The sequence below is a fragment of the Euleptes europaea genome, chromosome 15 (assembly GCF_029931775.1).
Source record: "Euleptes europaea isolate rEulEur1 chromosome 15, rEulEur1.hap1, whole genome shotgun sequence".
Classification (NCBI taxonomy): domain Eukaryota; kingdom Metazoa; phylum Chordata; class Lepidosauria; order Squamata; family Sphaerodactylidae; genus Euleptes; species Euleptes europaea.
This window is the reverse complement of record NC_079326.1, coordinates 36,132,839-36,155,549: the sequence shown is the minus strand read 5'-3', so window position 1 is coordinate 36,155,549 and position 22,711 is coordinate 36,132,839. Positions and strand designations below refer to the sequence as shown.

The 22,711-nt window shown below is 43.1% G+C and overlaps 1 protein-coding gene across 1 annotated transcript in view; it reads left to right on the top strand.

Moving 5' to 3' along the window:
• LOC130487682 (sodium channel protein type 2 subunit alpha-like) overlaps positions 1-22,711 on the top strand; it is a 59,592-nt gene that overhangs the window by 19,776 nt on the left and 17,105 nt on the right. Inside the window, exons 14-19 of the mRNA XM_056861182.1 lie at positions 2,227-2,400; positions 3,746-4,102; positions 4,998-5,447; positions 12,972-13,089; positions 15,806-15,960; positions 18,123-18,296. Coding sequence (XP_056717160.1) covers positions 2,227-2,400; positions 3,746-4,102; positions 4,998-5,447; positions 12,972-13,089; positions 15,806-15,960; positions 18,123-18,296 — 1,428 coding nt within the window. The remainder of the gene's footprint in view (positions 1-2,226; positions 2,401-3,745; positions 4,103-4,997; positions 5,448-12,971; positions 13,090-15,805; positions 15,961-18,122; positions 18,297-22,711) is intronic.

The following is a 22,711-nucleotide window of genomic DNA, read 5'->3' as shown; positions in this document are numbered from 1 at the left end:
AAACCCTGTTCGGTGACAAGAGGGCAAGCTGGCTGCTACCGACGGGGAGGACAGTTCAGACTCCCCGTCAGATTGCTCTGACGCCGAGGAAGCTCTCCTCGACCTGCCCCAAGTACGGCGTGAGGGGCTAGGGTTGCCAGCTGCCAAGGTCACGCCATATACCCAGTACTTAGTCTGCTATATTTATTTACAGTACTTAGTCTGCTATATTTTATTTTTTATTTTCTTATTAACCCCTATCTGGACCCAGTGTTGACTATGCTTGCATAGAGCAGCCTGTGTTAGGGCTCATAATATACACGCTGCATTGTGTACGCACTGTGTTATTGCATGTGTTGCTTTAGCACTTCTTTTTCAAAGTCTTTTTTTTTTATCCTGTTACAAATGGATCCCAATACTTCTAATCCTGGAACAAAAGAAAAACGCAGGTCATACAAAGCTGGTTTCAAACTTAAGGTTGTGTCAAGAGCAGAAGAAAGAATTTTTATTTTGAAATTTACCAGTAGCTGCTGCATTTCCCACCCTAGGCTTATACTCGAGTCAATAAGTTTTCCCAGTTTTTTGTGGTAAAATTAGGTGCCTCGGCTTATATTCGGGTCAGCTTATACTCGAGTATATATGGGCAGTTTTATTGAAGGGGCTTAAAAGGGGCACAAGCACACACAAAACACAATATGAGAGCATACACACACAAGAGCTGATGGTCAAAGGGATAGAGGGAAGTTGTATAGCTACCTGTCAGAAGAGAAGGATGATGTCTGGGGGAGCAGCTGCTTGGAGCAATCAATGCCAGCATTTCTCGCTTGGAAGAGCTACGCAGTAAAGCACAGGGCACAACATTTGGATCCAAAAACGTGGTACAAAGAACCATGGCCAAAGGTGGCTATATTTATACCAAACTTCTGCCCTGGAGCAGGGTGACTACACTGGCAGTGGCAGTCATCGGGAGTGGACAAAGGCTGATTGCTCCTTGATTAAATTAATAGTTTGGGTAAGAAAAGTCAGGAGAAGAGGGAAGGTGTGAGACAATATCCTGGTGGTTATGATTAAGTATAGTTAAAGATCTGCCACAGATCGGTAGATGGAGAAAGACATTCTGAGATTTGTTCCCAGGAAAGACAGAGAGTGAGTCATGGGTGTGATGCTAAGATTACCTGCGCCTGTGGCCCAGGAGACTGAAGGGAGTTTGATTGGGTTCCAAACTCAAGAAAGACTCCTGATCTTGCCCTGTCAACCTGTTCAGAGCTATCCCCAATATGGGTGCAAAGTGACTTCCATGCGGTCCCTGGCAGCACAGCGGTGCCTGCTCTTGTGCTTCACTCTTTTCCTGTGCCACTCTTCAGTGGTTGCCAGGTTAGGCCTAGGGCAGGTAGGTGATCCAATAGAAAGGGCAATTGAACACGTGACTTCCTATCTGCAATGTCCTTGCTCTTCAGTGGGGCACCCTTTGGACTTTTCCCACAACAGCCACCCTCAAACACAGATCAACCAACCACTCACCATCAAACAGCTGCGTATTCTTTGTGTATGTTCAGTTTAAATCATAGACTTATAGAGTTGGAAGGGACCACCAGGGTCATCTAGTCAACCCCCCCCCCACAATGCAGGAAATTCCAAACTATCCCCCACACCCCCAGTGACCCATACTCCATGATCAGAAGATGGCCAAGGTGCCATCCCTCTTATGATCTGCCTAAGGTCATAGAATCAGCATTGATGACAGATGGCCATCTAGCCTCTGCTTAAAAACCTCCAGGGAAGGAGAGCTTACCATCTCCCGAGGAAGCCTGTTCCACTGAGGAACCACTCTGTTAGAAAATTCTTCCTAATGTCTAGACGGAAACTCTTTTGGTTTAATTTCAACCCGTTGGTTCCGGTCCGACCTTCTGGAGCAACAGAAAACAACTCGGCACCATCCTCTATATGACAGTCCTTCAAGTACTTGAAGATAGTTATCATATCACCTCACAGTCAGTTCTCTCACAAAACTTTGAGAATACAAGACCTAGTGTAAAGGAGCATGCAAATCCTCTCCAGTGGAATGTCACAGCAGTTTTCCTCTTGTAATGTCCTTTATGTTGGGGTCCGGATTGGTTCACCTCAGTCATTCCTCAGGATTCTGCAAATTCTTAACTCGGTTGGGGAAAAAATAAAACATCCAAAGTAAGGAGGAAAAAACCTGATATAATAAAGTGTACTAATCAACTGACTGAATTCCTTATTTAGGTCTTCACTGGGATCTTCACTGCTGAAATGGTCCTCAAGATAATAGCCATGGACCCTTACTATTATTTCCAAGAAGGCTGGAATATATTTGATAGCATTATCGTCAGCCTTAGTTTAATGGAGCTGGGTCTTTCCAATGTGGACGGATTGTCAGTTCTACGATCATTCAGACTGGTAAATACGATGCTGAACCCTACTACTTACTTGATTACAGAAAAGCGACGTTTAGTGATATATTTTGCACTCTCCCCAATGCCAGACCTGCTCCTGTGTAAACCCATTGTTAACTGGAGTTTAGTAGATACTGTCATGGGTCTGGAAAGTTTCAAGAATGCCTCGGTGTGTTCTGTGTATCTAGTGAGACCTGTGCCCTGCAGGACTTGGCACAGTTCCTCAGGGCCTGTAAGATGGAAATGTTTCGCCTGACAGTATTATATATTAGCTGGCCTCCCCTCCTTTCCCTATCCCCTCCCTCCACTTTTCTTCCCTCCCTTTCCTTCTCCTTTTTCTTTTCCTTCTTTCTGGTCCTAGTCTCCCCCCTGGAGCGACTGAGACTGCTTCATGCCTGGTTCACCTCACCATTTACCATCTTTAGCCCACCATTGCCATGTAGGAATGTAGTTAAGACACCATTTTATTGTAGTTAGTCTTGCCAAAAAATCTTGTTCTCCCTTGAATTTTGAAATTCCCCTAACCACTGGTCAACTGGCTCCTTATTTGTCTACCCTACATGCCCCGCAAATACGCAGAGCATTTGCACTAGCTAGGTGCAATGCTCTTCCTTCAGCTATTACTTTTGGCAGATATAACCAAACCAGCTACTCAGCGAGGCTTTGTCCCTGTAACTCAAATTCAATCGAGTCGGTTTCCCATATCCTTCGTTGTCCTCAGTATAATGTCATCCACTCCAATTTTCTTGATTCTATCTTAGCTAATATATCAGGCCTTTCGGAAGCCCTGAAAATTTATCATCTCCTTAATGATTTATCACCCAAAATAACTGGAAAAGTAGCTGTTTTCTTAAGCTTAATAATTAAAAACAGATTGGACAAGGTCTAACAATTTATGGCTTTTTAAATATGTTTTTGTTTCCTCTGACCGTTTATTATCTGTATGGACGATCTGTTGTATTACATCATATGCCAATAAAGGTAATTGTATAGTATTGTATTGTAGTTAGACTAGGACTAGGACTGTGGTCCTCCAGTGAATAGCAGACTTTCCCTGCTGCAAAACAAAAAAATAGTCTATGTCACAGAATGGCAAGTTTAGTAAAGAACAGATTTCTAAAAAGATGTGCCAGTTAAATCCAGGGATTGCAATGAGGAAACCCACAGTGGGACCTTGGCCGTGAATATTGATCTCTGGATTGACTGTAGTTTGCAGTCTTAAGCTTTCCTAGTAGTAAACCCTTTTGAATAAAATAGAACATAATTCTTAATAGACCTATCTAGCATTGTTCCTGTGTTGGTCTGATAACTTCTCTGTTAATACATACATACTTCATTATTGTCTTCAGCTTCGTGTCTTCAAGCTGGCAAAATCCTGGCCAACTTTAAATATGCTCATAAAGATTATTGGGAACTCCGTTGGTGCTCTGGGAAATCTGACCTTGGTCTTGGCCATCATTGTCTTCATTTTTGCTGTGGTTGGCATGCAGTTGTTTGGCAAAAACTATGTGGATTGTGTCTGCAAAATTGATGATGACTGCAAACTTCCACGCTGGCACATGAAGGACTTTTTCCATTCTTTCTTGATCATCTTCCGAATACTTTGTGGAGAATGGATAGAGACTATGTGGGACTGTATGGAAGTTGCAGGTCAAACCATGTGCCTGATTGTATTTCTGCTCGTCATGGTGATTGGAAACATGGTGGTATGTAATCAACAATATTTCAGCCATTATCCGAAAATTAAATGAGCAAAGGGCTTGTTGTTTGGTTTTTTTAAATGTTTTTAGACTATTATGGTCCTTGAGGAAAATCTGTCTCTATATACATTAATTACTTAATAGTATCCTCATGAAGGATTATGTTGTCCAGCTGTCTCCATCAACAAGATTCCTAGGGATTATTGGATTGCACCATCTCATACAGGATTTGATCCCTTTCCACTGCTGGGGGTTCAATCTGAAGATCTTACATCAAAGTTGGTGAATTTTGAGGAGCAGAACACCAGGTTTAGACAGGGAATGACCCTGTAGTCCCCCTTCTACCATGGAAGCTTGTTGATTGATTTTGGGCCCATCACAAACTCTAAACATTATTGAGTTGTCGTGTGAGAATGTAGTAGGGGATAATGATATTCTAAGCTACTTTGAGTCCCAACTTGGAAAGAAAAGCAGGATATACCTAAATAAACAAATGCATCATCAGATGCAAATGCATAGTGCTTTGAACTTTGGTCTCCCTAGTCCTACGAGTAATGATAATTATATAGAGGTTCTTCTTTTCAGCTCCCTGTCATATAAAAATGTAATGTTCAGTAAACACAAAATTAATCTTCTAATCATATTGATAACCAAAAGCCTGATCATGTGTTCAAAAACACAACACAACACATAAACACTACTGGAAAAGTAGTGTTCTATCCACTGACAGTGGAAACAGATGCTCACTTTTTTAAAAGAAAGGTATTTAGAAATTGAAATACAAATCCATGAACTCCAGTTTGAAAATACACAGCAACAAAACCTAATTGTAGCTGTCGGGAGTGATCTAACGAAAAAGACGTAAGAGAATTGTTGGACATTTTTTTCTTTTTTCTTTCAGGTACTGAACCTCTTTCTGGCCTTATTATTGAGCTCTTTCAGTTCAGACAGTCTTTCTGCTACAGAAGACGACACTGATGCAAATAATCTCCAGATAGCTATAGCACGGATTCATAGGGGGATCGATTTTGTGAAGAAAAAACTGTATGAATTTGTCCAAATTATTTGTTTTCAAAAAAGTAAGGCAGCCACAGTTATTAAATCAGCCGGCGAACAAAACAAGAATGGTGGAGGTATTCCCAACCATACTGTAGCTGAAATCAACAGAGCTCTTGAATATCATCAAGATAAAAGCACAGCTGCCATGTTTGCGGACAGCAGTGATCCCATGTCATTCATCAACAACCCAAATCTCACCGTGACAGTACCCATTGCTGTGGGAGAATCGGACTTTGACCCTGTAAATACAGAGGAATTTAGCAGTATATCTGAAGTTGAGGAAACTAAAGAGGTACGACACAGAATTCTTTTACACAGTTACACCTTCACGTTTTACTGCACTTTATTGACACATGAATGAACTTGTGTTCAGTTTTGCCCATAAATGTACACGTGGTGGTGGAAAGTGGCATCCAGGTGCAGATGATTTACGGGATTCCATAGGGTTTTCAAGGTAAGAGATGGTTTGCCATTGCCTGCCTCTGCATAGCAACCTCTGGAGTTCCTTGGTGGTTTCCCATCCAAGTACTAACCAGGGCCAACTCTGCTTAGCTTCTGAGATCTGATGAGATTGGACTAGCCTGGGCCATCCAGATCAGGGCAAATGTACACATACTTATTAATATCTTTAAATATAAATCCTAGTCCCTCACTCCACAATATTCCCCTTTGGGTTTTTTTGTTGGTCTGAATGGCTGTCAATAAGGTGGTGAAGAGGGTGGTATACTTGCCTCATCACCCTACAAACACAGGATTGTGCAGAGTTGTTTCATTAATCTACATAGCAGCGCTTACATATGCTTGTGGCATGCAAGTTACAGAATTGCTCCAAACTACAGTATACTCTTTAACAGGTAAGTCCTTTTGAGTTCAGCGAGATTTACTCTCAAGTTATTGTGCTCAAGATTGCAACTTTTAACTTCTGGGGATATGTATTTCACTGCACTGCTGAATGTGTGGGGCTGGACACTTACCCCGCATCAGGAAATATTGGCCTTGTCCCGGTTGCCATAAAGTAAAAGTTCTCAAGCTCTGGTTTAGTCAGAATTTGAAAGTCATGAAAGATTTTATTCAAATACAGCCACGATTAAAACAATGGTATGTGGCACAAATGATAGTCCTCTGACTTTTCCTTAATTAGAAATTGGAGCACACAGATTAATAGATTGGAGGGGGGCATAGAGCAGAGCTATATTAGTCCATGAAAGACTTTAATTTAAAGCAAAAAGTCTTTGGCCTCACTTAACCTGTAGGCTCTTTTAGAAGTTTGAGAATAGGTAGCGCACACTGCAACAAAATGGCTGCCATAGGGGTTGGGTCCAGTGACAAAATGTCGGCAGGTTGCACAAGGTTCCCAACCAATCACCTTTGTGTGATGAAAGCAGCAGCTTCCAGATGGGTTTTCCATACGCCCCAAAGGCAATGGCTCCTGGGATCTTCTGAAGCACCTCTTACTCCACTGAGGTGGACAAAAGCCAGAACTGTTGGTTGTTGGGGTTTTTTGCTTTGGGGAAGAGATGCTTTGAGAAAGAAGTAGGTGTATGGCGGGAAACACTTTGATGAGCACCATGTTTAAAGTAGCCAGGTAAGGGACAGTGATCGTTGCAGAGGGAGTGGAAAATTGCAACAACAACAAAAAAAGCCCCCCCCCCTTCTGCATAGTCTGCCAGAGCTGCAGGAGGCTGGTGAGTGCACAGTTGATTTAAAAGTGGGACTTTGGGGGAAATTGATTCTTCTCCTTGGGGCACAGGTCAGGAAAGCAGAGAAATCTGACCCCCATAATTGTAAAAGGTTCCTCACTAACCTGGTACTAGAACAGCATTCTCACCATTTATGTCATGGTTATTTTTAAATGCAGTTTTGTGTAAAAATATATATATATAATGCTATTATTTATACTACAGGTACAACTATACAGAAATGCTATCTGGAATCTGCAAAGATCCTCACTATTAATTTGTATGCATCCTCATAGATTCCTGAAAGTATGGGGGGTTTTAATGGTGAAATGGTCAATACATTGTCTTAAGTACTACATCAAGATAAAAATAGGCATTGTGTTGTTCACTGAGGGTTTTTAAAAACATATTGTAGTCATTTACATGCAGTCCTATGTGTATAGCCACTCCATTCTATGCCCATAGATTTCAGTGGGCTTAGACTGGAATAACTCTGCATAGGATCGTACTGTAGACTCCCTGACCTCTTGGGTGTAGAGTTTTGTTTCACCCTTTAATTCCACTTGGGGTCCAGAGTCAGCTTTAACCCAAAAGACATAGAAGGGTTTTAAATTTTGCAGTTTGTCATAAAAAAAAGAAGACTTGGTTTTTATACCCCGCTTTTCTCAACCCTTAAGGAGTCTCAAAGCAGTTTACAGTCGCCTTCCGTTCCCTTCCCCACAACAGACACCTTGTGAGGTGGGGGGGGGGCTGAGAGAGTGACTAGCCCAAGGTCACCCAGCAGGCTTCATGTGGAGGAGTGAGGAAACAAAAACCTGGTACTCCAGATTAGAGTCTACTGCTCTTAACCACTACAACACTCTGGCTCTCAATTATCCTATTAAGTAGCCATGGTTCCACAAGGAAGGCCTGTCAAGAACCCTAGTGATGTACAAGGGCAGAAAAGCTTAAGCTGCTGCTATTTACGCTTGTAGGAGTTAGAAAATGTAATGAACAAAACTATCATAGAATCATAGAGTTGGAAGGGACCACCAGGGTCATCTAGTCCAGCACCCTGCAAAATGCAGGAAATTTACAACTACCTCCCCCAACATCCCCAGTGACCCCTACTCCATGCCCAGAAGATGGCCAAGATGACCTCCCTCTCACGATCTGCCTAAGGTCATAGAATCAGCATTGCTGACAGATGGCCATCTAGCCTCTGCTTAAAAACCTCCAGGGAAAGAGAGCTCACCACCTCCTGAGGAAGCCTGTTCCACTGAAGAACCACTCTGTTAGAAAATTCTTCCTAATGTCTAGACGGAAACTTTTTTGATTTAATTTCAACCCATTGGTTCCGGTCCAACCTTCTGGGGCAACAGAAAACAACTCGGCACCATCCTCTATATCTTAAATATCATTAAGAACCAACTTGATACTGGACAGATCTCATTGCTAATATCTGACTGCTTTTGAAAAGATGAGGTGTGAGGGGGAGAAAATTAACTGAGACCAGCCTCTTACTTTACATATATATTTAAAAGGGAATATTCCCCCTTTCAGTATGTCTTTATGTAGGTCTTTGCTCAACTTGTTGATTTATGTTTGCCATGCTAACTTGAGTAATGTATTTGTAGATCACTTTGCTACTGTGTTTTTAGTTGATTTGAGTAACTTATTTGAAGATAACCTTTGCAACCATGTTTGTGGTATTTCCAAACCGTGAAACTAGATCCTTTCTACATCACTTCCTACCATTCTTACTTCTCACAGGACTAAAAACAATCGGGAGCAGTCAAAGAGCACAGCTCTGGCACTTTTTAACCAGGCAGAACAACGGGTGTCAGCCATTTTTAACAGGTTACCACAGCAAATCATGTGTACCCAATCACTGTTGGATACTACCTGACTGGCCTGCATGCTGCTGGAGTGTGTGCCATCATCCATTCAGTATCAGTCATGAGACTCACATGTCACATGTGACTCACAGCATAGCATGATGAGGGGAGGGCGACCCCAACATTCACTGTGTTGAATATTTTTACACAGCATTTTAGTAGGGTTGCCAACCCCCAGGTACTAGCTGGAGATCTGTTGCTATTAAAAGTGATCTCCAGTCAATAGAGATCAGTTCCCCTGGAGAAAATGGCCGCTTTGGCAATTGGACTCTATGGCATTGAAGGCCCCCCTCTCCCCAAACCTCACCCGCCTCAGGCTCCGCCCCAAAAACCTCCAGGTATTTCCCAACCCGGAGCTGGCAACCCTACACTTTAATATGTTAAATGCATGATCTTGGATTGTCTTGGATTATAAACTTTCAAAAATCCTTAAGTTTAAGAAGATCTCATAGCATTTAAAAACAAAAAAAAGGAGGGAAATATTTGTGATGGGTATTAATACCAATCTTACAAAGGTTATCTATTTTTTTATTACAAGTGATATTTGGTATATTTCTTGCAAATGTAATTCTTAAGGCAGTCCTGTTTTGAAAGGCTCTCTGCTAAACTGAAGCCTACTATTTCGTGTTATTGCTGATTGTGTTGGCTATTTGGAAGTTTATGATATCTAAATGATTACTCAGAACTGTGGTTTGAGTGTGTGGCTTGATGACATATGTCGGATGTCAGCCACTTTGGACCTCCTTTGGGAAAGGCAATGTAGTATATCTCAAAGTGATGAATAAATAAATGCATAAAATATTTATCATCCAGCCTGAGGAAGAGTTCTGGGAAAATTGAAAAGTTAGTTGTGGCTCGTAGCTGGTTCCAATACAGCATTGTTTCCCTTGCTGTTGGGATATTTTCAGAATTCCAAGGATAGAAGGATATACAGGAACTGAACATACTAGAGTAATAAAAATGCTATTCTGTTGCATACTACAAACACATAATTATATATCATTGTGCCAATGAGGGCTTTTGATGATCTTTTGTTTTATAATCCAGTGTCACAGTGTAAAAAAATGCTACCCATATTAGAATGATGAAAGCAAAAATGTGTTATAATTCATTTAGGATATAATTAATATATTTCAGTTCAGTACAATTAGGCGATTAATCCTGATTTTTATTTTATTCGTAACATTTCTTGTTTGTTAAGCGCTTTATAGTCACTAACAGTGCCACCCTAAGCAGAGTTATACCCTTCTGAGCCCACTAACTTAATTGAAGTTTGCTTAGAAAGGCAGTGTAATTCACACAACAACTTTTCTGAGCTAGATTGTCCAGAATAAAAGTAGCTGGCTAAGACAACTGTACCGTTTGCTACTCATCTGCCCACTTAGAACAAGTAGCAATCCAGCTACTTAGAGAAAGTACTAAAGTCCTAACCAGTGCAATCCTGTACAAAATTACTCCAGTTTACGCCCATTGAAACCAGTCTGGACATAGAGAGGGAATCTGAATTGCTTTCTCCAAGGAGCTGGGGACTTCTCATAGCATCCACTCAAAGGTGGAAGATGTATTTTGCTATGACACAGCACTGCTGCTAGCATTGCTTGTCCTGGTCAGCAGGAGACTCAGTTGGTGTCCTGAATGCCAGCAGACCTGAAGGCCAGAGGTAGTATAGTTGAATGGAGGTTTGAGGGTCAATACTGGGCTGTTCCAGGTTTGAGTCCAAAATCAGTACCAGAAGTGAAGTCCAAATGCCAAGTCAAAGGCTGTGTCAAGGCCACAAGACTATCAGGCAGTATCAGAGTCCAAAGAGACCACAAGATGGTGGTAACAGGTTGTTCCCACACTGGCCTGGATGCAAGTGCCTGCTTAAATAGGCCTAGCAGTGAACCCGCTGTTGCTTGTTCCTATGACTCAGCATTCCCTGCTGGGTGAAGCTCATTAGCCTCATATCTGTCAGCAAGGAGTGCTCTTCCCTCCTTCTATGCTCATGTAGGAGTGCTCTGAACCTTTGGCGCCTCTGGTCCAGTGATTTTGGAGGGTTCTCTGGTGACACTGTGCCTGGCCCTCTGACAGAGGTTAGTCTCCTGCTGTGGGCGGTTGTAGGCACAAGGGGAACTCATCTGTCTGTGATTGCCCAGCCTGCTCCTGTTCCTCCCTCATCTGTTTGTGATTGCCTGCTGCTTCAAGGTCCTGCTCAGCAGGCTGCCCCATGACAGTTGGCCTAGATAAGAAATGGCCAGAGATGAGGCTGTTTCTCCAAGATCCTCTGAAGTGATATGTTCACTTGCCACAGCTTGACCAGCTGGTCCAAAACTGCTGCGGATCTGACCTCAAGACCTCCTGCTACATCCTTTAGGAAAGGGGGTGTGGGTTGAGGCAGGGTCAGCCCCAGTTGCCTTGTCAGATTTCCCAGGTCACATAAGTAGGAAGACTGCTTGCTGTTTTCTGACAACCCATTCCACAGCTCTTGTTTGGCAAAGACTGTCCACTGAATCCATGGCAGATGCATAATTAACAACAGCGTATTGTAGATAAATAACATCTAGATGTTCCTTATGTTTTCAATTTTGTGGATAGACTCCCCCCCAAAAAAAATCACTATAAAATACAAGAAAAGCAGGGGAACTATTTCTGAATACTGCAAGTTGGAATACAAGAAAATAGCATTTTGAATAGTGTTACCTTAAATGGGCTTTCATCATTCTTTACGTTAATCTCGCTGGGTGTGGATGCTGCCATTGCTGATGTTATGCTCTAGCTGGTAATAACATTGTTAACAGGTTGGTGAACACCATGATCTAAACTATTTTGGTTTATTTTGTACTCATACCTGTCTACTGTTCTCATAGTTTGTGTCATTGATAGACCCCTATCCAGGGCAGTGCTTTAAATTATACTGACAATGTTGCCTTGGTTGTCAGACCTGCAAAATCAGCTTATCTTGAAGTATTCTTGAACACTGGAACTAGAAATTGCCTGAATATTTGACAAGGACTGGTATGTGTACCTAAGTCAAAAGTAGTTTGAAGCGCACAAAAATGAACACATGTATACACTACCATGGGAGAATGCAAAGCAAAGGCTATGGGAACAAGCTGAATATGCTTTTTTCGGTTTTGAAATTTTGGAAGCCCGCTTTCTGTTGTGTTTGCCATATGGTGTGTGTGTGTGTGTGTGTATGATTTTTAATATGTCCTGCGATACTATATCAGGATTTTCTCCTAACTTATTTCATTGAATTTCACTTCACAATTTTCGTAGGGTGAAAAGTGGCTAAGGGACATACAATATGTCAAAACAGTAGTCCTCTAAGAGGAAAAATGTATTAGTCTAATCCACGTTCTGGATCACATTTTTGAAGTTTTACTGTTCAGTTTGGTGGGATCTGCCTATTTGTGATCCAGTGTAAGATTGAACTTAGCAGTGTGAGGAATATTATGGGTTGTCTCCAGTGAATTGTCATGAAAATCAGCTAATGAAATTGATCCATCTCCCTTTCTCCCTATATACCCTGGGTGGAGAGAACTGCTCCCAAGGATTAGGGGACTCTCAGGAATAGAGAGGGAATCATCGCTTGAGGCTGCAGCTCAAGGAAAAACTGGCTGAAATCCCCCTTCCCCTCTTTTGCTAGCTCTCACATAAAAGCTCTTGCAAAGAGAGTGGATGGATTTCTGCCAATTCTTCCTTCTTGATATACCACATCCCACTCAGATCTGCAAGGTCTGTTGCCCTTCAGGAGCAGCTTTGGGGTAACGGGGGGTACAGGAGGTAGCAGGGAGTCACAGAGGGGAGGGAGGGGGCCTCGTTCCATGAACTTGTTTTATTCATAGGTCACTGGACCCAAACCATTCTATTTAGCTCTGCAGCAATGCTATTTCTGATTAGTTTGCTCACTAGTCTTCAACTAATTCAGAAGCCTTCACCATTTTAAAAGAAGAGTAATTGCAGAAAGAGCAGCAAATGAGAACCACATCTAGGCATTCATCAGGGGTTTCTAAATAGATTTTTATAATGGCATCAACCATTCCTGTTTACCACCACCACCCTGAAACTTAGAAGTTTCATTTCATAAGAAACAATGCAAATGCTTTAAATGCACAAGTTAGGGATCCACATGATATAGATGGTCCGGTGCATGCACTCTGTTGTAAATCTGGTTTAGATGTGTGAATATCCCACTATTGCATGCTCAGTCGACATGAATTTCAATTGGGGATAAGCATGTGTAGATGTTAAAAGGCACTGTGGGATCTTATTTTGCAGAAATTAAGTATTTCCAGCTCCACTGACTGTAGCACAGTTGAAATAAATCCCCTGGGAGATGAAGAAGCAGAAGCTTTGCTGGTAGACCCATCAGAACCAAAAGCTTGTTTTACTGAAGGTATGAGTGGGAATATTAATATTAGTGATTGCAGACCTTTAAAAAAAAGTAGTTGGTCCAGGCAGACCTTTAACAATCTAATTTGACATGCGTTTGCTGCTTACTTAATGAAAGTTTTTTTTAAAAAAACAACTAAGCTTTGTCAGGTAAACAAGATGAGCAAACCTGAATGTAGGCCATAGAAGTATAATGCACATTTGTAGTTAAATATGTTTGACTTGGTTTTTGTCTGGGTTTTATAAGTATTTATAGATCCGGCTTTGTGTGTGTGTTAAGTCCCATCAAGTCGCTTCTGACTCATGGCGACCCTATGAATGAAAGTCCTCCAAAATGTCCTATCTTTGACAGCCTTGCTCAGATCTTGCAAATTGAAGGCTGTGGCTTCCTTTATTGAGTCAATCCATCTCTTGTTGGGTCTTCCTCTTTTCCTGCTGCCCTCAACTTTTCCTAGCATGACTATCTTTTCCAGTGACTCTTGTCGTCTCATGACATGACCAAAATACAATAGCCTCAGTTTAGTCATTTTAGCTTCTAGGGTCAGTTCAGGCTTGATTTGATCTATAACCCACTGATTTTTTTGGCAGTCCACGGTATCCGTAACACTCTCCTCCAACACCACATTTCAAAGGAATCTGTTTTCTTCCTATCAGCTTTCTTCACTGTCCAACTTTCACACCCATGCATAGTAATAGGGAATACGATGGCATGAATTAATCTAGTCTTGGTGGCTTTAAAACCTACTTATTCCTTTTCTATCAGCCTATCTACCCCAGGTTCATAGACTGCATCTACAGAGTTGTGAGAACAGGCCCCTACCGTGGTGCCAGTATCAGCGACAGCAAATGGAGTATGCACTGGCAGAAACATCATTCACGTGCTCCATTCTGTCTCCACTTGCTGATTCCCCCAACTCTCCACTCCTTCCTTTGTGCTCATGCACATTTGTGTACAGGCGAGACACCAATTACAGTGACCTTCTAGTGGCTCAGAAACTCCTCTTTTCTTTTCCCTACCAAGCTATGCTGTACCACTACAACACAACTTTACAGGGAAAGAGGGAAACCCGCCTGCAGCCACCCTGCAGTTTCTCCTTTGAGCTGGAGAAACTGAAGCTTGCTGAAGTTCAAAGGAGAAAAACAGCAGCCAGATGAGCAATTCCCACATCATGCTTGGTGTCATGTGGACACTCTTTTTTTTTTTTTTTTTTTTTTTTACTATGGGGGCTTCTTGCTGCCCATGTGGGGAATAGGGTTACCAGGTCCCTCCTGACCACCAGTGAAGGATGGGGGTAGGGTGGCCAGAACCAGGTTGGGGAACTTCTGGAGATTTGGGAATGGGGCCTGGGGAGGACAGGGATCTCAGTGGGGTAAAATGTCAATTGAGTCCACCCTCCAAAGCATCCATTTTCTCCAGGGAAACTGATCTCTGCAGTCTGGTGATGAACTGTAATTCCAGGAGTTTCCCAGGTCCCACCTGGAGGCTGGCATCCCTATGTGGGGAATAATTCCCATGTGGCGGCGGCCTTAACCTGGTTTAATAATCCTTACCTCAAGGAGTCCTGGAAGCTTTAGTTCAGCGCCAGGGGTTTCTAACTGAAAATTCTTAACTCCTTCACCAAACTGCTGTTCCTGGGGCTCTGATATTTAAGCTCATTTAATTTAAAAAAAAAAAAAAACATTTGTAGTACAGAAACATCCAGTATCTCTGAAAAAAATACAGTCGTATTTATATGCTGTGGTTCTTAGTCATTGAGATTAGAAGCCATTATTTTAATATTCAGCTTTCCTACAGTTTTTGCAAGATCTGTAAGAAAGTGCCTAAACTCCCCAAGCAGCCTGTACTGTTGAGTTGGACAGCAGTAACCAGATCCATGTAATCACATTAGAACTGGCCTTGATGCTATTTCTTCAAATGAGTAGTTGTGGTAAAACATCTCTGATCGATAGGAGACCATCAGTCAGCTAGTGGGAAGCTGCTTGCTTTGGAGCCCGGAATCAATCCGTTCACCACTTCCACAAGAAATGATTCCAGACTGCAATTGAAAAGGCGCTCTGTCTGGGAGCTGGAACCGGGAACCAACAATCTATCACTCCACAAGCTCCAGTTAAAAATATGTTTCCTCCTTTGAGCGTAAACCCAACAACAGCACAACAGGCTAACAAGACATATAATCCCAAACACTCAAACACATAATGATTTCATTGTGAATGCATGATAGAAGGCATATCAACATGAACTATCGTCCATGAGCTAGTACTGAAAAGTTCAAAGTGAGACAAAATAGTCTAAAGCAGTCACTACTTGCTGGTCCTATGTGAGGAAGGTTGTTAATGCATATATCTCCTCTTTATTGCATGATATGTAGACTGATTAAGTCGTTCTTCAAAACAGCAGACATCCGGTTCTCTGTCTCTTCTATCAACATTATTATTTATTCACTATATTATTGTTTTGTTGGGGCTGTGATATACCCAGAAAAAAAACCCCTGTATTTCAAGTTGTGCAAGACATTCTACTTGTACAAGACATTAATTGCCAGTGTTGCAGCATATCTACTGCAACTGGAACTGCATTAATGAATTTGCGTTCATTTATCACTGGATCCAGTTCATAACCGGTAATTTGTCCAAAGAGATTTTATCATTTCAGATTCCTTGTTCTTTAGGATCCTTAACCCCAAAGATTTTTTTTTTATAAAAATGAATCTGATTTCTAGACTGTGTACGGAAATTCAGATGCTGTCAAGTAAGCATAGAAGCTGGGACAGGCAGATGCTGGTGGAACCTTCGCAAGACCTGCTTCAGGATTGTGGAGCACAACTGGTTTGAATCCTTCATTGTCTTCATGATTCTTCTTAGCAGTGGTGCTTTGGTAAGTACAATATATAATTTTACCATTGTGGAAACCCACACAATTTCTCAGGCAGAGGACTGTTGACATGACAGCACTTCCTGCCATCTAGGGTTGTCAACCTCCAGGTACTAGCTGGAGGTCTCCTGCTATTAGAACTGATCGCCAGTCAATAGAGATCAGTTCACCTGGAGAAAAAGGCCGCTTTGGCAAGTGGACTCTATGGCATTGAAGTCTCTCCCCTCTCCAAACCCTGTCCTCCTCAGACTCCGCCCCAAAAATCTCCAGGTATTTCCCAACGTGGAGCTGGCAACCCTACTGCCATCACACTTCCATACTGCCTTGTTTGGGAAACGGAATTTGTGAACCAATTGGATAGGGGAGCTGAGGTCAAGTCTGAGTTTGCTTCGTGGGATACCCTTCTGATGCTCATGGCCCCTTTGATGATGATTGAATGAATTTATTTTTACAACATTAGCCAAAACACATCAACCAAATTACAAACCTACAGGTAAATAAAATAATTTCTTTGTAATAAAAATAATCAATAAAAGATTTAAAAATTAAAAACCATAATTTACCAGTTAAAACCTTGGATGATGTGATTCTTTATCTTTGCTTGTTGACTGGAAATCCAAACACTTACTTGCCACATTATTTATTTTACAAAATTTATATCCTGCCTTTCTGCCCTCACGAGGGCCACCAAAGGCAGCTAACAAATTAAAGCACACACAATAAAATAAAATAAAAACACATTCTTCACCATGACATTGGGATGCCATGCTAATGTTCTTGCTTCTCTTCCTAATGATGACATTCTTGGTTTAATTGTTAATAATGCTATTAACCCGTAGTTGTTTGGCTTGAAGAGCAGTATTTTGTTCAAAAGGACAAGGATATTGAAATTGTTTCTAGAGGATATTGAAATTGTTTCTAGAGGATTGCTGATTCCTTCAAGAAGCATCTCATAACAGCATTTGTACGGGGAGTGGCATTCTTTATACTGGACAGCGCTGTGAAATTATATTTAAACAACGGAGAAAACATGCAAGCCTGCCCTTGTGTGGAAACCACCTGGATGTTTAAAAACACAAAAGAAATAAAATTGTATTTCTTATTTCTCTTCAGTCTTTGCATTACATCCAGCAACCTCTTATTCTGTTTTCTGAAAAGTCAGAAGGAGGATAGTATCATTAGTATATCTAATTCTCAATGTGGTCCATCTGTGGATGCTTAAATCAGGAGATTGGGACCATGGACACCCGAGACAGATCTTTCTGTAAACTTGAGGGGAAAGCCCCAGGTTTGCAGAAAAAGCTGAAATCTAAAGAGAGGGGGCTAAATCTCCCCAAATGATAAAAAGAGCTTCAAAGAACAGACACACTCACTGGCCCTCGATAGGCAGTTACAATAGTATTTCCAGCCTTGTTTTCTTTCAGAAAAAGGCAGAGGCAGGGGCAGGGGCAGGTCCATTTCCAGGACAGTTTTGGTCTTTGAGGGAACACTTACTGAAGCCAGACCCAACAGCGACCACCAGACAATTCACTACCATGTGACTTGCATAACTCAGCAAGGCCTGGCTGCTTGCTGCTGTTCAACAGCAGCTATCCCACAAAAGCCAGTGTGGTGTAGCACTTAGAGTTTCCGACTAGTAACTGGGTTTGAATCCCAGAGATTTTTGAAACTTAATTATCAGGCACATGGGGGCCTTATTTGGATGGGGAGCACAGCACATGACTTTGGTGCTGCACCATTTTTCTGACATGAAAAAGCCCTGGGGGAATCACAGTTTTCCCTGTTGAGGAAATGGACTGTAGCACATTAGTACACGTAAGTTTCCCAAAAAGGGCAATTAGCAGCCCCTGGGGGCATTTCAGGTCAGGAGGTCATGATTGAAAATTAAGTTCCAACACAGAACTTGCAGCACGTGTCTGATTTGACACAATATGGGGCAGATCCACCAACATGCAGTTAGGCCCTGAGATACAGAGTAGTGGTGTAGCATGCAGATGTTTCAAACGAAAGGTAGAACATTTTCAGACAGGTATCCAAAATGTAACTGAACATTATTGCAAAGTAATAATGCAAAGGAATATTATAAAAAGCAGAATGAGTCAAGTGTTGCATATTTATTTTGGCAGCCATTATGGCTTTATGTGTAGTGGCATTTTCTCTCATAGGCTTTTGAAGACATCTACATTGAACAACACAAGACTATCAAGATCATCCTTGAATATGCTGATAAAGTCTTCACGTTTATCTTCATTCTGGAAATGCTTCTTAAATGGGTGGCGTATGGCTTTCAAGTCTACTTCACTAATACTTGGTGCTGGCTGGATTTCATGATTGTCGATGTAAGTGTATTCTTTTTGTTTAGCATCCTTTAGATGTTGACTTGTTAGTGGGCCATAGGGTTGGTAGGGCTTTCTTCGCCACTGTTGGGAGGTTTTTGGGACAGAGACTGAGGAGGGTGGGGTTTGGGGAGGGGAGGGACTTCAATGCCATAGAGTCCAATTGCCAAAGCAACCATTTTCTCCAGGTGAACTGATCTCTATCGGCTAGAGATTAGTTGTAACAGCAGGAGCTCTCCAGCTAGTACCTGGAGGGTGGCAACCCTAGTGGGCCATGATTCCTCATCAGTAACATTTAAAGTGTGTTATATTCACATGTGAACTGACCAAATATGGCCATAATGTTTTATAAGGCCACATGTGACATATTAATGGCACACAGTTACCACATTTGTTTTATGCGTTATAAAGATTTTTTGTTTGAACAATTCTGTGTTTATGGGTGACGTGTGTGTGTAAAGTGCCGTCAAGTCGCAGCCGACTTATGGCGACCCCTTTTGGGGTTTTCATGGCAAGAGACTAACAGAGGTGGTTTGCCAGTGCCTTCCTCAGCACAGCAACCCTGGTATTCCTTGGTGGTCTCCCATCCAAATACTAACCAGGGCTGACCCTGCTTAGCTTGTGAGATCTGACAAGATCAGGCTAGCAGAGCAGGGGATCAGCTGGGAGTCAGGTTCCAGTCTCCAAGTTCTTCCCTGTAGGGATTCTTGAACACCTGCCAGTTCAGCTCACTTCCTGTTTGCCAGTGGTGATCAGGCAGGCAATGGATCAACAGGTGTGTATTCGCAGGAGCAAGCTACTTGCAGCCACAAGTCAGCTTCTGATCTCTTGCTGGGGAATTTTTTGCTCCAGATAAGGTATTTTGAGGGGAAACATGAACCACCAGATCAACTGGAATTTGGGTTTTTGGGATCTTCCATCCTGGAAACTTTATGTCCCAGATTTGCTGAGATACAGCAAATTGGGGGTGGGGGTTGGATCAGAAACCCTGCTGATTTCCATTTTCTTCTTGCCACCTTCTCCTTTCTCTTCTAAACTGTCATCTTAGGCTTCAGAGAAGAATAAGGAAATGAATCTTTTTCTCCTCTCTGTTTTGCAATGGTGAAATTAGAAGTATCACTTCTGTCATTCCGCCCCCCCAGCTTGGAAATAGAAGCAATCTGTTCCTCCCCATACACCCATATACACACCCCAAACTGAGAATTTGGACTGTGGATAACAGGAGCAATCTTCTCTAAAGACTAAGGTGACACATCGTGATGTAATGAAGAGAAGGGGGCTTCTGATCACCCCTTCCCCAAATTTGCTGCATTTCAGCAAGTCTGGGATTCTGCAAAGTTTCCATGTTGTAAGAACCTGACTTCCAGATGATCTCCATGATCAGCTGACATTTGGCTCCTGATTCCTCCCCTTTTAAAACATTGTGGGTACAGGGCAGAATTCCCCCAGCAGGAGATCAGAAGCTGACTCCAGCTGAGGATTAGCACATTCTGTTGTCTACAGGATATTCAGAGGTATGAAAACTCTCTGTCTTTTATCCAGTGACTATCCTCCTGACTCATTTCCTAGTAAATTGCTTCAGCCGGGGACTATGTAATTAATTCTAGTATTTAATTTATGGTGACAGACAATAAATTGGAATTTTGAGGTACAATTTACTGGGAACCTCTTGTGTGACAGTGCAAAACCCATCTAAATTGGATCAGTGTTGTGCAGTAACATTCCCGCTCTGAAGGAAGGGCATCTTGATCTTTGAGTGTTTCTCGCCTATTGCTCGGGGTAGGCAGGACTAAACTAACAACTTCCTGTCTCCTGGCGAGGAACACCTCCCCTTCCAGTAGGGCTGTTGAATTAAAAAAAATTCGGTATAGTTCGGATTCGGCCGAATTCAGCCCGTTTAGATTCGGGATATGCCGAAGTCCGAACTCCCCCACTTCGGATCCGTTCAATTCAGCGGGAATTCAAAGTTCGGAAAAAAAAATTCGGCCGAATAAAGCCATTAAAAACACAATCGCGCCTTTCCGCGGCTCGGGGGGGGGGATTTTTGGGTTTAGAGATCCCAAACTTTCAGCAGAGCTTCAAAGGATGTTTATTGAAAGACTCCCCAAGTTTTGTAAAGATTGGGTCAGGGGGGGCTGAGATATGGGCCCTGAAAGGGGTCCCCCCCACCCTTAATGTGCATCTCTCAGCAGAGCTTGCCGCCCACGCACAAAGCTCCCACCCCCGACAACAGCTGAGACGTTTGCAAAGCAACTGCAAAACAACACAACCTTGTTAAACAACACCTTTGCAACACAACTGAAACCTCCCCCCTCAAACCAGGGAGCGAGAGACTCGAGGGGGAACACACACCCCAGGCAGAACCGACGAAAGCCCCCTTTGGCTTCCCCCCCACCCACAGAAACTGCTCCCTCCCCACACACACACATACACAGGAGAAAAATTATAGATTAAAGCCCCCAAAGGGGTCTTACTGTGGCTGTCTTCTGTTCCATCAGAAGGGGCTGGGGAGGACTTGTAATCCAAGATGATTCCAATTAGGCACGGGACGTTTTGCTCTGGAGTGGAGATGCACACAGGATCGGCTGATCCATTCATCCCAATAGGGAAAAGGGGAAAGAAAAAGGGGAAAGGGGAAAGCCCATATCTCAGGACCCCCTGACCCAATGTTCACAAAACTTGGGTGGTCTCTTAAGAACACTGGTCTGAAACTCCGCTCAAAGTTTGGGATCTGCACCCCCAAAAATGCGCCCCCTGCAGCCATGGAAAGAGAAAAGGGGGGAGGTGATATTTCGGCCCCCACTGAACCCATCTTTACAAAACTTGGGTAGTATCTTAAGAATAAGTGTCTGAAGCTATGCTGAAAGTTTGGGGGCTATATCCCCAAAAAAGCGCCCCCTGCAGCCACATAAATGGAAAAAGGGGGGAGGGAAAAGGGGGAGAGCCCATATCTCGAGACCCCCTGACCCAATGTTTACAAAACTTGGGGGGTATCTTAAGAAGCTTCATCTGAAGCTCCACTGAAAGTTTTGTGTCCATACCCCAAAAAATACGCCCCCTGCAGCCACAGAAAGGAGCGAATGTGCACAAGCACCCCCCCCACACACAAGAGGATTTCGCTCTCTCTCTCTCTCTCCCTGGCCGGGCCGCACATTAGCTGATTCCTCCAGTACTCAATCCTGACTGATTGGCCAGAAAAAGACCCAGCTTGGCCACCGATTGGCCGGGGGAGGAGAATGCTGCTTACTGACGGTTATGCTGCTTACTGACGGCCCCGAATTTGCCGAATTTATTCGTGAACTCCCAAACTCGCTGAATTCGGCCCCCCCGGTTGCCCGCCAGTTTTGAGTTCGGTTCCTCCCGAACTAAAAACCACCGAATCAGGGGAAATTCGGCTGATTTTCAGTTCGGGCCAAACCAAATCAACAGCCCTGCCTTCCAGTTCTTCTCCTGCCTTCGCTGGGGTGAGAGCGTTGCAGCCATAGCTGCTGCCTAGGTCTAGTGAAATTAGGTTAGAATAGAGCATTTTCCTTACCTTGTCGTATCCAATCGCTTTTTAAATTTAAGCTCCCAGCTCTGCCGACTATCAGCTGAGCCGCGGTAGAACAGCTAAGCTGTGGGAAAGAGGCGGCAAACGAAATGGCTACTGGAGAAGCTGCATCGGAGGACATCGAGCTCCTTTCCGATGCAGATCAAGAATTGGCCTTAAAATCAGATCCTGCCATTAGCCGCCCTGGTGGACTATCGAAGAAGGAGACTGGAAAGTCGCCTCCACCATCTACTTTGGCTGGAAAATTGCAGAAGAAAAACAAGTCTAATGGCGGGGGGAAAGGCAGCAGCCGCAAGCGCCAGCTTAAGCAGAGTTCCGCTTCGACCTCTAAGGTCCCCTCCGGATCCTCTGCTGTGCCTTTGGATGTGGAGCCCAGGATACCTACAGAGGGTAAAGTAACCCCCCTTTCTGAGGAAGGGGGACCCCCAAGAATCCCACGTTTGAACAGGTATATAATATGATAGAGGGCTCCATGGAAAGACATTTTCAGAGGCTCCAATCTCTTATCCTCTCCTTCCAGCAGGGTTACCCTCCTCAAAGACTCCTTCAGCCACTTCCTCAAGGGTTTTCATATAGTTGGACATCTTCCCCTGGGTCCTCAGCCATATTTGAACCCATGCAGGAGGAGCCTGGCTACAGCCAAAGTGCCCCCTCTAGGCAGTGACCCACTAAGGCAGCTATGAAAGCAGTGCCAAATATCCAATAGCAGAGAAATGAAACTTACCAAGAGCAGAGAAATGAAACCTACCCTGTGGATAGGGATTCTGGGGCTGACAATAAGGAGGGAGAGTTCGTTTCAGATGAAGAACTCCCCATTGTTCAGGAACAGCAGCCTCGGCTGTTCTGATGATTTCCAGCTTCTTTTGGC